The sequence below is a fragment of the Schistocerca cancellata genome, chromosome 4 (assembly GCF_023864275.1).
Source record: "Schistocerca cancellata isolate TAMUIC-IGC-003103 chromosome 4, iqSchCanc2.1, whole genome shotgun sequence".
NCBI classification, from domain to species: Eukaryota; Metazoa; Arthropoda; class Insecta; order Orthoptera; family Acrididae; genus Schistocerca; species Schistocerca cancellata.
In genome coordinates, this window is record NC_064629.1 from 745693088 (window position 1) to 745710998 (window position 17911).

General features: G+C 38.9%; 1 protein-coding gene across 1 annotated transcript in view; it reads left to right on the top strand.

The window, feature by feature from the left end:
* Positions 1 to 17911, top strand: part of LOC126184416 (mucin-5AC-like) — a 309546-nt gene that overhangs the window by 266915 nt on the left and 24720 nt on the right. Inside the window, exons 16-17 of the mRNA XM_049926804.1 lie at positions 1649 to 2001; positions 16738 to 16981. Coding sequence (XP_049782761.1) covers positions 1649 to 2001; positions 16738 to 16981 — 597 coding nt within the window. The remainder of the gene's footprint in view (positions 1 to 1648; positions 2002 to 16737; positions 16982 to 17911) is intronic.

Genomic DNA, 17911 nt, shown 5'->3' on the forward strand with positions numbered 1-17911 from the left:
TTTCCACAGAGGTAACACCAGTTCCCGTCGGATCCTCAAAGTTAAGTGCTGTCAGGCTTGGCTACCACTTATATGGATGACCATCTGGGTCTGCTGAGTGCTGTTGGCCATTGGGGTGCACTCAGCCCTTGTGAGACCAGTTGAGGAGGTACTTGATTGAGAAGTAGTTTCTCTGGTCATGAAAACTGACAATGGGCTGGTAGTGAGATGTGACCACATGCCCCTCCATATCTGCATCCAAAGGTGGAGGATTGATGATTGGTAGGAAACACTGGGCTTTCCGAGGTCTGTTCAAGTGGAGTTTAGATGATTCCGGGTTCCACCTTGACAGTTTGGCGGATAACAAGAATGAGCACTTTTGAATGGGGCTGCGACCCCAAAACTAACCCCAAAGAGTGTAATAGGAATAAATATAATAAAAGCAGAAAGTTTAACTGTGGAACTGCTATTTCGAGAAAAGAAAAAAACTATTTGATAGTGGTATTTCACCAAGAGGGCATAATTTTCCGTGGCTGTGGATCCGGTACATGATGCAGCTTAACTCTTGCTGCGTCTGATCTCATTGAGTACTAGTGTAAAGAAGACAGTGTGCTAGCATTCATAGTGAAATGTGTGTAAACAGAGAACTAGTGTGAATGATGTCACACGCTTGCAGTCTACAAGAGGTATGAAAGATAATGTCTCTTTGTCTTTGTTACTGACTATATTTTGTGTTAAATTGGCACTCCCAACAGTAATGACTAAATGTTGTGTTACTTTGGCACTGCGACAGTAACAGATGTATTCTCATGTATTGTGGAGCACTGTATGGGCTTCTTTGCCTTACCGATTGATGTGTCACAAGGTATGCTCCCAATGAATCGCAGGGGAAGTGTGAAAAGATTCAAAGGCTAATCACCATATGAACAAAATGTCAACAGTAACAGTTTGCTGGTGCTTGCATACACGTGAGTAATAATTGCTTTATCTTTCTCTGTTCCCCCACAAATAATTCTTTCCACAAATCTTTCCTCCTACCATGCACTGAACCTCTGGCAACTGAATCATGGGAGGCAGCATCATAACACTGTTAAAAATCATAGACATTAAGACTTTTTGTAGTGTAATTTGTTTCTTGCAAGTTAGGAATAATGCTGTCAGTGCTCCCAAGTTTCAAAGCTGAGAAGCTGACTTCTTTGAAAATTTTGCTTGAATGTGTATAATAGTTTGCCATAAGTTGTATTGCATGATCTGTATGATTTTTGTTCTAACAAAATGCTTTCCGTAACATATGGAGTAAAAACTTCTTAGATAGAAGTACAACATAATTTTTGATTGCTTGTTGATTCACTGTGACGGTTTTGCCCTTCTCAGTTTTTTTTAAATGTCTCCATATGACTTACAACTAACAAGTATGATGTAACCATAATATAAATGGTCCAAAGAACTTGTGTGGTCAAGGCAAATGTACCTTTCAAATTTGAATGTTATCGCTATTTCCCACTAGCCCTTTTTAATTTTTGTAAAGTGCTTTTTATATATTGCCAGAGTATGTTGTTGTTGTTGTTGTTGTTGTTGTTATCAGTTGAGGATTAGAGATTAAGTCTTCCTTCATATATTAATACATTTTCTGAAAACATTTTTATGATGATAACTTTTTTTTTTGCAGGTTGGAACACAGACATGCATGCCACCAGAAGAATTTCCTCAAACTTCCGCACATATGAGTAACAGAACATCTTGTAATGGATCACCGAATGGCCAGCAGTGTACATCAAACACATTTCTGCCATTAAACAACAATAAATCTGCGCTTACCTCTAGTAGTAAAATTCTACCTAATCACACAACAGCAGCACTAAAATCCGTACCAAACACTGTGTTTACAAATGGCAGCAAGTCTCATGCAGTATCATGTGCTGGTGGAACAAAGCCCCAAGCGAATTCCTCTCCTGCGTCTCCACCACGTGGTACTAAACGTTCTGCTACAAGTCCGTTGCGGTCTATAAGCAGAAGCGACCTGTGAGTACTTTCTTATTTTAGTTAAAATAATGTGCGAATGAAATTCCTGTTAGTTATTTGAGCGACTTGGTGTGTGTGTGTGTGTGTGTGTGTGTGTGTGTGTGTGTGTGTGTGTGTGTGTGTGTGTGTGTGTGTGTGTAATCTGCACAGAAGTCTGTCATTTCTACTCATTACTCCCTGTTACTTTCCTCTGGTAATCGGTTGTGTGTAATATATCAACCCTAGAGAGACAGCTTCCTTTTAAGGCATGTTGTATGTCATACCATAACATATTCAGGTTAGTTACCAAAATAATATATATATTTGCTGCAGTGTGAAAGGCGTAACTTAGGTGAGAATGTTAGATGACTTCGAGAGAAATCAGGGTTTGTTTTTCACGTTCTTTGCAACGAATTTAATGTGGAGGGGGAAGTATGTGTGAAATGGAATGTCCTGTTGACACAGGTGTCATTTGTGACAAAACGGTGTGAAACTGATAACTGCATGAAGTGTAGCCTTTTGGTCTCAGAGAAAGTGATTGTAGATGAACAAAGGTGTGCAACAGAATATAAACATTATGGTCTGACTGTTTTACAATCTATGCCGGGGCTCTTGTCAGCATAAAGAATGAGTCAATGATACATATGCCAAAAAAGTGTTGAAGAATCAGTGCAGTGTGATGGGTAGCCAAAGATTGTTGATCAACTTGAAGAAATTACAAGGGCCTCAGGTATTCATTACAAACTGCCTCCATTGAATCACAAAAACTTTGAATTTGCATTGAAGTGTCAGTTAACTGAGTGAAGAGTTTTTTTCGGTTCTGGGATGAAATATATGTTACCAAGTGTGCTCCAGTGTGAAACAAATTATTATTCATTGAATTCACTGAGGGATCTTCATGATACAAATTGGTATGTGGGGCATTTGTTATTGAAGTGTATAATTGTGGCCACATGCACTAGTTGTGCAGAAAAATTCTCAAAAACAGCTATTTTTTGCTGCGGGTTGCTCCTATGTTTTGCATAACAATACACATCCAGGTCTACGGACACTTCTTGGAAGTTGTTCATCAAGAAATAGAAGAATTACATTGAAGGTCTATAAAGCAAACTCCTAGCAGCTAAACACAGTGGTGAATAATTTTATGTAGTGTATTATGTACTGTAAATAGTACTCATTAAATATTGTGTGTTCAGGGAAGGAGAGTGGTATGGGAGTTTTAACGGTAGTTCTTTCATCAATAGATTTCTTTCATTTGTTTACAAATGTATGGTTATCACATAAGTAGTTCAGCACATTTACATCAGTGTATATACTCCGCTAGCCAATTTACAGTATGTGGTGAAGGGTACCCTGTACCATTACTAGTCATTTCCTTTCCTATTCCACTCACAGATATAATGAGCGAAAGACAACTGTGTATATGCCTCTGTAAGAGCCCTAATTTTGATTGTCTTCAGGATCCTAATGCAAAATATATGTCGGGGGCAGAATCATTCTGCACTCAGCTTCAAATACCAGGTCTAAAAATTTTCTCACTAGCTTTCCTCGAAAGAAAACATCACCTTCCCTCCAGGGATTCCAATTTGAGTTTGTGAAGCACCTCTTTAATACTTTGGTGGTGTTCGGACCTACTGGTAACAAATCTTGCAGCTTGCCTCTGAATTTCTTCAATGCCTTCCTTCAGTACAACCTGGTGGGCATCCCAAATACTCCAGCAGTACCAAGAATGGGTCGCACTAGTGTTTTATATGCCATCTTAAAGAAGATGAGCTACACTTTCCCAAAATTTTCGCAATGAAATGAGATAGACTATTCACATTCCCTAGTCCAGTCCTTACATGCTTTTTCCATTTCATATTATGTTGTAATGTTACATCTAGGTATTTAACTGCTACTAATGCAGTAGTTGAATATTATGGGATTGTTTGCCCTACTTATCTGCATTAACTTACATTATCCTAAATTCGGAGTGAGCTGTCGTACATCAAACCATCTAGAAATTTTATCTAATCATCTTGTATCCTCCTACAGTCACTCAATGATGACACCTTCCCATACACCATGGCATCATTATCAAAGCAGTGCAGATTGCTGCTCACCCTAACTGCCAGATCATTTACGTATGTAGAATGTAACAGCTATCCTATTGCGCTTCTCTGGGGCACTTGTGATGATACCCTTGTTTCTGATGAACACTCGCTATTGAGGACAACATACTGGGTTCTGTTACTTAATAAGTCTTCAAGCCACTCGTATATCTGTGAGCCTATTCTGTATGCTTGAACCTTTGTTAATAGTCTGCAGTGAGACAAATGCGTTTCAGAAATCTAGGAATATGGAATCAGTCTGTTGCCCCTCATCCTTGGTTAATAGAATATCATAGATATGAGATGTTAATGAATAGGGGTCGCTTTGATGCGGCGAGCAAGAAGTTAGGAATTAAGGTCTGATGGGAAGCATGTCCAGATGGCTGAGGCAGTTAAGGCGGTTGTTCCAGAGAAGCAGAGCATCTGGGTTTGAATCCTGGACTGGCACAAATTTTCAATTCTTGTTGCATTGCCGCAATGTGCTGTATGGCTGGAAGTCATTATTGCCTTCCTATCTCTTTCCCATCCCACTCCCTTTCACCCCCATTATTCATTTGAAGGTTATGTGAGAAAAGGGTAAGTTTAATTTTGCATGAGCAGTGCTTTCTAAATCCATGCTGAAATTTGGACAGAAGCTTTTCCACCACAAGGAAATTTATTATAGTGGAACTGAGAGTGTGTTAAAAGTTCTGTGCAAAGTGATGTTAAGGAAATGAGTCTGTAATTTTGTGGTCCCTTTTTCTTACCCTTCTTTTAAACAGCAGTCACTTGCACCTTTTTCCAACTGCCTGGGACTTTGTGCTGAGTGAGAGATTTGTGATAAATGGAAGCCAAGTAATGAGCCAATGCCTTAGAGTGCGTTTTGTGAAACTGAATTGCAGTTCCTTTCAGATCTGGTTATTTGTTTGCTTTTAACTCTTTGAGGTGTTTCTGTATGCCAGGGAGGCTTATTCCTAAGTCCTCCACATGGGAGTCTGTGCAATGGTCAAGTCACATTATGTTTGATGATTCTTCTGTGTGGACGATTTCTTAAATATGAAATTTAAAACTTTGGCTTTCCTTTCACTATCTTCTAATATGTCTTTATTGATTTTTCATAGGACCAGAATTTTGTCAGGTTCTCATTAAGACCTTTTGATAAGGTATGATAGTGGTAGTTGTGTATGCTTCCCACGCTGATCTTCTTACAGTCGCATGAATTTTTACTATCTTGTGCCTGTCAGCATTTGTGCATTCCCTTTTGAACTGAGAGTGCAACAGCCTCTTAAGCATTTTCTGAATTTTGTTCTTAAACCAGGGTGGATCGAAACATCTTTAATCACTTATTCGGCGCATACTTCTCCAGAGAAGGATTTACAATCCTGTAAACTTCGTCCACACTTTCTTGAAGTCCATTATACTGGAAGTAAATGATACCAATTCATTGTCGAAGTGGGATGCTAATTACTGGTTATGTGCTCTTTGTAGCAGAAATACTCTCCTAGCCTTCTGGATTGAATTATTAACTTTACTAACCACTGTTGCTATGATATCAAGGTCACTAATCCCTGTCTGTATAATGATGCCATCAATAATGTCTGGCTGGTACATAGTTAAAAGGTCTAAAATATTTTCATTGCGTGAGCTGTCTCACTAGCTGTTACAGGCAGTTTTTGGAAAGCGTGTTCAGAAGTACATGGTAAGACTGTCTGTATGTACCTCCTGCAATGAATCTGTAAATTCCCCAGTCTATAATGGTAGGTTAAATTTGCCTCCAGCTAATATTGTATGATCTGGGTATTTCTGCAGCACTGACTGTAGGCTTTTTTTAAATGACTCTAAAGCTGTCACAATAGAATTGGATGGCATTCCACAATTAACTCAATTTCACCTAGACCATTTAATACCCAACCAGGTACTTCACTGTCAGGCTCAAGTTTGACCGCAATAGTTCAATGAATCTCTGAATATCTCAAAGCTTTACACTTTGGGTTTAACTTAGCTCTCAGTCCCAAGAATAATTTCCTTTAGGGCAGTAAATTCAGGAACTTCGTTACAAATACTTCAACAGTTTACTGATAAAATTTTGACAGTCAAAGTGTCATTACTCTGAATGCAGTCTGGTGGTTTTGCTGTCTGCATGTCATCTGGTGAATGTTCATCAGAATACCTCAAACTACTGCCTAGCCTAAAAAATCCCCATGTCTACTACACAAGTACTCTGCTACTCAAGTAGCTGCTTCATTTGTGTAGAGCATACCTGCCGTATCAAGGGGAGGCCTACAATTCCCCACCCGGTAATGCCCTGATCATCACAGAATCGGCAAATTCTTTGGTTGAGATCCTCTGTTCGGCTCCAAACCAAAGACCTCGATCAACTCTGTGAACAATCCTGTAATTGTGAGCTCTACTTCTACCCTGCATGCGAGGCCAGTAGCCTTCACCACTTCCACCAGCTCCCTATATGAAATGAGGACGGTCCCAGAACCCGAGCGACAGGTGTCGTCGGGATTGATGTGACCCACGACTTGCAGACAACTGCTCTCTGCATGCTCAATAGCCACAGACAAGACCTCCGCCACATCTCATATCAGATGCCACATCTCACATCAGATAGGGCTTGCAGCCAGATGTCCTAAGTGCACATCCACTTTTTCCATCTCTGAAAACTCATATCCTCTATAATGCACCTAATATAGGAACTTCCTGCACGTAGCAAACCTGTGCCACAGTTTGCCTGTTCAGGCCCTGCTGTAGGAACAGCCACCTGTTCACTCACAGGGCAAGTAGTAGAGGAGAGACAGTCAGTCTCCATATTGGTCCTCTACCTCAAGTGATGCGAACGTATTACCAACTGTCACTCATCCTGCTGTGAGGGTGGATCCACTGTTGGGTACACTAGAAGGTACCTCGGCAGCAGAGCCCATGGGCCAAACAAGTGACACCTGAGGCGTCCGAAGTGATGTGCCAGATGCTCTGCCACTGCTGCACCCCCAGGCAACAGCTGGGAGACTACTGATATAACCAAAAGCACATTCAGCTGTTCGCAAATTAAACTTGAGAATTGACTATAAAAGCACAGACAGAAACCTAGATATTCATTCTACCCTCCTGACATGTCATCAGTGGAGGCTGGCACCTTATGAGCTGTGTAGCTAGCTGTTCAGAAGAAATGACAACTGTGCTGCTGACTTCCTGATTCTACATTTTACTGTTACAAAATGCAGGATTGAACCTTATAAATAGATTAATGTGCAAAAAATTTGAAAGTATAGTACTAAAAAAAACACAGTAAAAGCAAAATATGTAACTTGCTGCTCTGCAGGTGTGTACCAGGTGACAGTTGTGGTCTGCCTGATAAGCTTATTAGACTGAAATGAATGATCCCTGGCTCTTCAAAACAAATAAATGAATAACTAATGCGCTATAGACTGCCTGAATATTCTCTTACAGTTACAAAATGAGAGATTAAACCTCTTAAACAGAAGAACAAACATGAAATTTAAGAAATATACTAGTAAGAAAACAAAGGAAAAGCTAAATCTTTTACTTGTCACTCTGAAGCCTAATTTCTGATCAAATCAGGCTATCTGCATAAAAACCTTTGGCTGGTAAAAATGCCATCAGAACCACGTTTGATGTTGTTTTGGAGCAACATGTCCCTACAAGCTTTCTGTAATGCTGGAATATTTATTATTAATGCAACTGAATAGTTGCATTGTGTCTCAGTTTCATTTCATAAACTTTTTACAGTATGTCCAAGATATTTAGTAAGATACAAATTATGCTGTTGATGACAAATAAGAATTGTAATGGATGGATTGTACTTATCTCCTCCTCCTCCTCCTCCTCCTCATACGTCAACATCTTGTACATTGTTTAAGCAGTAGTTATACTTCCACAAGTATTAGCAGTGTCTCTTACTATGTGCAAGTACTGGATTTGAGTGTCTTGAAGTGAGATCATGAGGAAAATGGGCTGAATAAAGTTATATGTAAAGCACAGGCACTTAATATATAGAAAACTGCAACCCAAAAGCAACTACAATTTCCAACAACACGCTAGTCACAACATGGCAAACTATTCTAGTCACAATGGTGACAAAAGTGCTCTATGTCACAAGGGTAGATTCCTGTAATTACATTACTCTTAAATTTTGTATTAAATACAATGAAAGAAAGAAAAGAAAAGACACCAGAGAGAGGATCTAGTTAAGATTAAAGAAAGGTTAACTCTAGGAATAGACAGTTTGTTAAACAGAGCTTTTCATTTGGGTAGTAGGAAATGTATGTGCCAAGACATGTCACTTGGTATACGTGCTTTATATAAAATGGGCAGTTTTAATAATCATCAAAAACAGCCTAGTAGGATTGAGCAGTTCCTGGATGAGATATATAGACAATGTGAAAATTTCCCAGCTTGCCACCAAAAGACTGTGTGTTTCTGGACAAAAATCCATTTACTTTTCAACTTATAACATTCATCTAAAAGAGACTTCGTGCAGTGCTTTTACTGGGAGTCGATTCCATCCCTAAAATGTAATTCTGGAAGTTCTGCAAATGCCCATATATGGTTACAATAAATCCTCAATTGGACTCAGTCCCTTACACAGATTTCTTTAAATGTGGGAGTAGATGGAAATAAGTGGGTACCAAATGTAGTGAACGGAGTGGATATCCCAGCAATTCATGCTTCAAATGCTGTATTTTTTCCTTTGTGAAAACACCCTTGTCGGCAGGTCCATTGCGCCGATTCCTTTGATTTCCAATCCTTTCATGCATTTTTCTTCCAGTTTGTCATGAATGTCTGTGTAATATTTGCTGTGTATTGTTTAATTCTATGAAAGGTAATCATAAAAGGAATCCCGTTTTCGTCTCTGACCGTAATTTTCCTGATGAATGAAATAAGACTGCCATTTGTGTTGGAGGGCAATCGAAATCCTACCCCTGCTTAGATTGCAGTCTTGTTTCTGGTGTGAAGTGGCAAACTTCTCATCTACAGTAACAAATCTGTTCGCAACACAGCCCAGACATTGCTGGCGTTTTCTGAGTGCCCTACAAATATGCCTTGGCTTTTAGCTGTTTCACGTATCATTAATTGCCGATACAGTGTTATGTACTTGGTCAGTGTATTTCCATCTCAGGTTGAGTTTAGGATGCTCTTCATTTGGGTCATCATCTTCATTTATTGATAAATTTTGACTCATTACACACAGGGTGTTTGTAATTAAACTTTCGCTTCTTGTATCAATGTAGACAGAAAACTATTTACCATGTGGGGACCCAACTCAATGGGAATGATGTTCAGATTGTGTGCTGCAGGATTTGCGTTGTTAGCAGTGTTTGTGTCATGCCTTGACTTTAGGTACCAGTACTGGTTCAGCGACGTAGTTAAAACACTAGCATCAGTGTACATTACAGTTGCAGACAGTGAACATGGGTCTGCACAAGGTGAGCAGGGCTTTACTCATAAAGCTGTTGTATCAAAACAACAACAGCAGTAGTGCTGCTGCTTTTCGCGCGTATCGACATATTGCTTGTGAGGTGGTCAGTCGATTACTCTGTAATCCATGTGTAGAAAACCGAATCATTGACCAATCATTCCAAATTGCGTGGCCACCGAGATTGCATTTGAACCCGGATGATTTCTGGCTGTGGGGTTACCTGAAGGACAGGCTTGGCTTATCAGTGGCATACTATCACTCATTGGAGGGTGAAGAGATTTATCAATTTATTTTCATTAATACATAGGATATTGGACAAGTCATTTTTGAAAAATGTACTGTAATTAAAGGTGAATTGTATTTCTTGTTATTATATTGCATCATAAGTGATTATTTATGATGCCATTGAGAAGAAAAGATAAGCCTACAAGTGTGTGTGTGTGTGTGTGTGTGTGTGTGTGTGTGTGTGTGGTGTAAAAGTCACGTAATAATAATATAGTATAAAATGGAGATAGTAGTTTTGATTAGTATGTGATTTTAATCAGTGATCATCCTTTGTCTCTTGGAAATAGAAGTCTTTGAAACTTACTTTATGTCATCATCAGTCTGTGATGCCAGGAAAATTATCTCAGTGTAATTGCTGAATTAGGAACTTCTGACACTGAATATTTCAGGAACACATTACAAGTTGCACTTTGTTTACTCCACTTCAGAGAATGTTGTAAAGAAGGGAGATGACAGGCAATTTGATTAAACCTTGAAATAACCTGAACTCATTTTACACTGATGAACCAAAACATTATTACTTCTGCTCAACTCAATACTGAATGACGTCTGGTGGCATAGTGGGACTGTGAAGTGGTAAGGAAAGTATATAAGTAAAGCAGAGACAAATGGGGAATTCGACTGATACAAGCAACTTTGACGAAAAGAAAATTGTTGTGGCACAGCACCTAGGAATGAGCAACTTGGAAACGTCAAAGCGGGTCTACTGTTCCACGTGTCACTGTCATGAACATCAGTGGTAAGTGACTGGAGGATGGCAAAACTATGAGTAGGTGACAGGGTGTCGGGCATTCATGCCTCGTCACGGAATGTGGAGGTTGCTGGCTTGACCACTCTGTAAAACAAAATAGGCAGTGATGTGTCACAGATCCAGTGACAGAGTGCAATGCTGATACACACTCAAATGTTAAGGTGCACACCATTTGGCACACCTTGTCGAACGTCAACCTCTGCAGCAGACAACCTCTGTGCTCTCCCTTCTAGATCCAACAGTCATCAGCTACATTTACAGTCGGCACAGGATTGTCGAGATTGAACCGTGGGTTGTTGGAAACGTGTTGCCTGATTGGATGAATCACATTTTGCTTACACCAGTGTAATGGTTGTGTCCAGAAACGTAATCATCTGGGCAAATGGGTGCTTAAAGAAGTGCACTATACCACAAGTGCAGTCCAGTGGGACCAGTATTGTGGTGTGGGTGGGACATTCACCTGAGCTTTGTGGGACCTGTGGTAGTAAATAAAGGCACTGTGACAGTTGGGTACCTGGACATTATTATGTGAGCTACCTGCAGTACCCGCATACTTGATGTCCTCCATGTTGGTGGTGGCATCTTCCGGCAGGCTGTCTGATTCGTGAGACCAGAATTTTGATTCAGTGATTTGAGGAATACAATTGTGAATTAGTGTCAATTGAATTTGCTTTACACGACCCCTACGGAACACATCTGGAATGCTATTTGACACCAGCTCTGCATCCTCAAACCACCAATCCGTAATTTGCAGGAATTATTGGGTTGGTGCTTAAGTTTGTGCTATTTACTTGTGATTATTTGATTGATTTTCTTCTGTTTGGCATTTGATTATTTTCAACAGGAACTTGTGTGTTATTAACAGCTCATTTTGGCCATTTTCAAGGCTAATCAATGAGTGTCAAGTAAAGAAAAAAAAAAAAAAAAAAAAAAAAGAACACTTCCGATACAAAATACTGTTTTGAGTGTAATCAAGGATGAGAATAATTTGTGGTGTGTACAGGAGGGAAGTATTTGCTGAGAGGATGGTGCAGAAATGGTTTTCTCTTCCCAATGTGGAAAATAGGTCTTGTGTGATGTAGTGCGTTGCGGAAGACCTTATTTTTTGGTGACAACTGCCTAAATCAGTTTATTCACAATAAACCTCGCCAAACAATGTGGGAATTGGCAGAAATTGTGGAATACAATCACACAGCCTTTTTGTCTCATTTGCATTCATTGGGTAAGTTGCAAAAATTGGGTACATGGTTTAAGCAACTCTAACAAAAATTGGTGACTAACCATACATTCATCTCTGTTGGCCTGTTGGCTTGTCGTAAGTGCGAGCCATTCGTCAGGAACATTGTTACAGGCTATGAGAAAGTTCTCGTATGTGAACTTAAAGAGGAGGGAAGAGTGGCTCAACCCAGTGAAAAAAGCAACATCCCCTGCGAGGGGTGGTGCACACCCTCAAAAAATCATGTTGTGCAGTTTGGGGATCAAACTGGCATTTTTCATCACGAATTGTTAGCCAGAAATGTAGTGGTAAAAGCTGCTATGTATACTGAACAGCTGAGACATCTCGTCGTTGCTATCGAAAAAAGTATATCCAATAAATCTGTGTTGATACTCCAGGATAATGCATGCCTTTATACGACCAGAACCACCTCAGGTCTGATTGCTGAACTTGGTTGGGAACCATTTCCTCACCCTCCATGTTCATCAGACTTAACCCCTTCTGATTATCATCTTTTCTGGTCTCACTTTAACAATGTTCAGGGTCAAGTGCTTTATGATGAAGTCTCTCTTAGCAGCTAGTTAACTGAATTCTTCAATTCAAAACCACTACTATTCTACAGGAGAGTCACAGAATTCCTGACTGAGCACTGGCAGGAGGTCAATGACAAAGATGATGATTACATCGCTGAGCTGTGTATCAGTCTTGTTATTTTGTATTGCAATGTAATATAGTGTAGTGTTTTTTATGCTAATAAAATAAAATCATGGTATTGTAAAACTGGCATAAACTTGTACACTGATCCTATGTGACCTGTGTTTAGACATCTGGAGCTACATACCGCATGCAGAGCCACTGCTTTATTGCATGCCGAAGGTGGACCAACATGCTGTTAAGCAGACGCTCATAATGCTCCCTCTCACCTGTGCATGTTTCCTCTTACTATTTCTCTGATTTTCTTTGGCACTTGTAGTTTAACTTGTTAACGACATTTAGAGGTGTGTGATTGTGTTGCTGCATTTGTCATTTTGTCTTTCAGGATAATATGATTATATATTTAGACTTAAGCATTTCTGTTCTACTAAAAAATTATTTCCTAACTACCTGTGTGTGCAGTTTATTTATTGTGTTAATTTTACTTTATTTCAGTTTATGCTTCAGAACACAATAACAGTTGTTGCTGAGTTTCTTGTGTCTTCCGACACAAATAGAACCGTGTCCTGCAATGTACTTGTAAATTCACTGGAAATGTGCCATAATGCACTAGTTTACTGTCTCTCTGAATTTTTATTTCACATTCTTGCTGCTTTTGGAGAATTAGCCTACATCAGTATTACTTACATTTTTTAATTATGTGCCAGCAGTTTTTTTCCCATTTTGATAATCTGCTTATTTGCCTCACCTTTTAATGTTGATCTTCACACTGGGTTTCAAGTGCACTTCATTCTTGTTGTTCCAGCTGTTTAGCTAAATCAAAATCCAATTTTTTTTTTTTTTTAATGATATGAAATGCCATAGGGAGTAATTCCGTGCAGCACTTGTCCTGACCCACTCGGATTTGTTTCAAATTTGGTGCATTTGATGATCCAGATAAGATATGGAAAAATGCTAATTTGTGGAGGTGTATGAAAATTCTGAAGAAATGTACAGATCTGCAAAGTCTAGCAATTTTATGAAGCTTACATGTGTCTATCTCAACATAAGTGACTGTAATTCTGTTTCTAATCCAGATACAGTAATGGGTTTATTGAATCTTCACATTCAAGGTCACTGACCTTAAATTTTGACCTTGATTGTCTAAATAAAAAAATAATAAAATTAAAAAAAAAAAAAAAGCCTTCAGTTTATAACCTTGGTATGCTACTAAATACATGGCAAATGTCATGGTGGCACACCAAAGGCATCATGACCAAAAATGTATTCCATCGACATCACTATACTGACAAAATGCAGTAAGTAGCTATGTACATAGTTGTTTCCAAGAACAGCAACCAATAGCAGTCACTATTCTGGCAAATTGGTGAAAATTTCTTGCTGTGAGCAACCAGAGAGACTTTTATTTCGGTCAGTCATCATTACTTGTTTCATGGATGTGGATTTTTTACTCAAACCACAATGTAGATGTGCTGTAAAGTAGTATTTAATAGTACTTTGTAAAAAATGGATTTCATTTCAAAATCCTCCTACTGTTGAAATTCGTTTAAAAAAGGAGGTCATGCAAGTGTACACAAGAATTTGAGGAATATTAAGGAGTGGATGGTAAAATAGTGTCCTGATGTATTGCTGTGCGGAAAAATTTTCAGCAAATGTTGAAAGCAAATAGGTCTGTAAACCCCTGCAGTGTTTTCTGAGCCGTGCTAAGTACTTCCAGAGAAGACTTTAACTGAAGTTGAAATAGCATCGAATCTGGCACTAGACACTTTAAATACTATCACTCAGTTCTTCGGAGAATCTCCTGTGAAGAAAAAGAGGGTGCTGTGTGAGAAAAGCCGGCCGGAGTGGCCGTGCGGTTCTGGGCGCTACAGTCTGGAGCCGAGCGACCGCACCGGTCACAGGTTCGAATCCTGCCTCGGGCATGGATGTGTGTGATGTCCTTAGGTTAGTTAGGTTTAATTAGTTCTAAGTTCTAGGCGACTGATGACCTTAGAAGTTAAGTCGCATAGTGCTCAGAGCCATTTGAACCATTTTTTTGTGTGAGAAAAAGTACCCAAAGCAAAAACTGAGAAAGGTTGCCTCAGCATTGGAGCATACTTATGTGGCACAACTGCAAAAAGAAGAGCGTGAAAAAATGGAGAAAGAAAAATCATAGCCCAGCGGAAAGATAAGTTTCACAATATCTGTATGTATGTATGTATGTATGACAATACAGATTTTGACAGCACTTCGAAGGAGCTGGAGTATATGGAAAATTATGAAAGAATTTTCCACTTCAGATCACATGGTGCAAAGAGCAAAACAGTTAGTAGCAGAACGTGGTATTTTAGTGGTGCCAAATGCAAAGCCAGGTAAGGCATATTGTGAAAAGACTGTTCAGCTACATGTGATCATGATGTGAGGTTGTGTGATGCCAAAACGGAAAGACTGTGTGTATGTAAAAGAAAATTGAGTTAGGATACATAAGTAAAAGTAGCTAGGGTTGCACAATCTTACAGAATTGTATGCATATTTCAAAGATCCAAATGTAAATATTGCATTCTTTTGTGGGCAGAGAACAATCACTGATTCCTATTTGGAAAGAAATGCTGTTAACAAATTAACAAGCATACATGGATATGTTGCAGCTATGTATGACAGTCATTTATGGGTTGCACAGGTCTTACAAACTTATGAAGAAACATAACAGCATCTTGCATCTACATGGACCATCTTCATCAGTTGTGTTTCCTGCCATACTAGGCATTTGTGTTATCAGAAGATGTGACGTTCTCAAAAGACTGGATCCAGTGACACCAACTGGTAGGACATACCATTTCCCTGTGTCAGATCAGTCGAACATTAATATTTTAATTACTGGAGACGTGTGGCAAGAGATGTAACCAGTTTTATTGCATTTACATTGAAGCTACACTGTAAATGGTTCATAATACCGCTACAGTAATGTAAACCCTATTTTTGTATGACATTCCTTATGAATTGCAATCAGCGTGAAGCTCTACTGGTTAATTTTCAATGATATAAGTTGCATTGCTGTATCCGGATTAGAACCAGAATTCTAGTCATTTATGTATAGACAGACATGTAAATTTCACACAGTTTCCAAACTTTGCAAACCTATAATTTTCTCCACAATTCTCATATACCTCTACAAATTGGTAGTTTTCCATTTCATATTTGGATCAGTGAAACCACCAAAACGTGAAAGAAATCCGAGATTGTCAAGTAGAAAATGTTAGTATCCTGCATTGAACTGATGTGGAATTACGCAGAACAGGGATGCACAGAGTTTGGACCACTTGCAGCCCGCTTGAGTCCGTGTTGATTGAAATGGTTATAAGTTATTGGTAGATAGTAAACTAAAATGTGGGAGGCTCTTTGGGTCAACTTATACTGGGCGTCCCTCCCTAAGAGTCATCATGCACATTTCCTCTGGTATTTATGCAGATATTTGCATTATTTTTCCCCCCATTGTGTAGCTAGGGTCAGTCCAAAGAAATGCTGCACATTGCATTTTTCATGCAACATCCACTGTTGATGGAAAGTGTAGATTTGTTTCCTGTTACAAATAAAATTATTTTTATAGTGGAATTTTATGTGCCCATTCAATAGAGTGGTTCCAAATTGGCCTAGTGCCTTATTTGTTTTATCAATATCTATTAACAGGGGCAGTAAAACAAGAATAATAACCAGTAATCTGGCAGCAACTGAGCAGTGATTCTGCATGGCAGTAGCAGTCAGCATGCGCCAGGACTGCACACGAGTCGTTACTGGAGTACTGGTTATTCCTCGTGCTGGATACACGTCGATAAAATTAATGTCGCACAAGACTAACATTAAGCCCACTCTATCTAATGGGAACTTATAATTTCACTTTGAAAATAATTTTCTTTGCAGTAGGAAACAAACTGAAGCTTTCAGTTGACGCAGGGTGTCATATGAAATGTGATGAGTGATATTTGTTTGGACTGACTCTGGCTAAACATTGCAAATGTCTGCCAAAACACCAGAGAAAATGCGCTGAAGACTCTTTAAGAAGAGACATCCTGTATATGTGAACCAACTTTTTACATAATGGAACATTAAATAATCATAGAATAGGATCTGACCGATAACACTTTAAAGCCAATTTTTTGTTTTTCTATGATAAAAATTGGGGCAAACGTCAAAGCCATTGTGAAATCATTGGAGGGTCATGTTTCAAATTAAATTGTGTAAATAATTTTTCTGTGAAAATATACTGTTATTATATTTGTTAAATAAAATGTATATTTGTGAAACAAATGATGTGAACTGCATGTACAGATTGTTAATTTATTTTTCAACTCTTGATTGACAGCATTGAACATCAACTGAAAACTGATCAAACTGAAGCTTCAATGCCTGATGTGCAGACACCTTTTTCAAGTTCTCGCGATGCATGTAAGCGCCTTATTCGGTATCATGTGTATAATGAAAAGGTCTTGAGCCAGAAAGATTTGGAGAAAGCTGATGAAATATTTGAAGCAACTGCGAAACATCTGTTAGATAAATTTCGGCAAATGATGAATAAATACAACTATTTGCTGTTGATGGAGAGCATGGTAAGCATGTGAACAATTGATGGACATGTATTATATTTCTAAATGAGGAGAAGGAATTTGTGTTTCCCTTCTTAACTTGTAGGAAATAGTTCTGTGAAATTGTACTGCTGTTTATGAAAGGAATTTTTATATTTTCTGTTTAATTAATTGGTCATTAAATCATCCTCATTATTTGCAGTGTCAGGCTATTGCATTCGTAATTTTAGGATACCATGCTTGAAAGTTACAAGAAACTAGAAGAAATGTTGTATTTGTGATTTGCACTGTAAAATAACATTACATTGAGGTGAAAGTGACATCTCAAGATTACACCCTTTGAGGAATGTAGCAGGTCGGGCAAGTTTCTGCAGTCTAATTGCACTAATTTTGAAGAAAATGTTAGGATGTAATGAGTTGACTTAAGTAAAATTGCTAGACTTGTAATCGGAAGGTGTGTGGATCATATATCCAGCTGACCATTTTCCTAAATCCAACCAATTCCCTGTATCTCCTTAAGGAAGCTGTGTAACAAGCCTCTCCCACCCTCATCCCCCCTCCCACACACACATCACCCCGTCTCCCTCCCTTGATGATCAGACATTGAACTTTTAACCTTTCTACTTTCTAGTGTCTTCCAGTTACAGGCTTTGTCATATTTCCCATTCCTAACGTAACTAATATCTGAAATGATGATGATAGTCGCTGGTGGTATAGATTCGACTGACAAGGGAATGGTCCAGTAGCACATGTTGAAACCTACCCTGAAAGTTATTACACAGAAACAAGACAAAGAAAGAAATGAGCACTGTCAAAATTTTAGCTACTAAGAGCCACTGTAAGTATTTTAAAAGAAGCTGAAAATTGTCAAATTTGTAGTGCACCAGGCAGCAGTAGGAATGTGCACTATAGCAACTGCGCATGCGCAACCAAGCGCGCGCGCGCACACACACA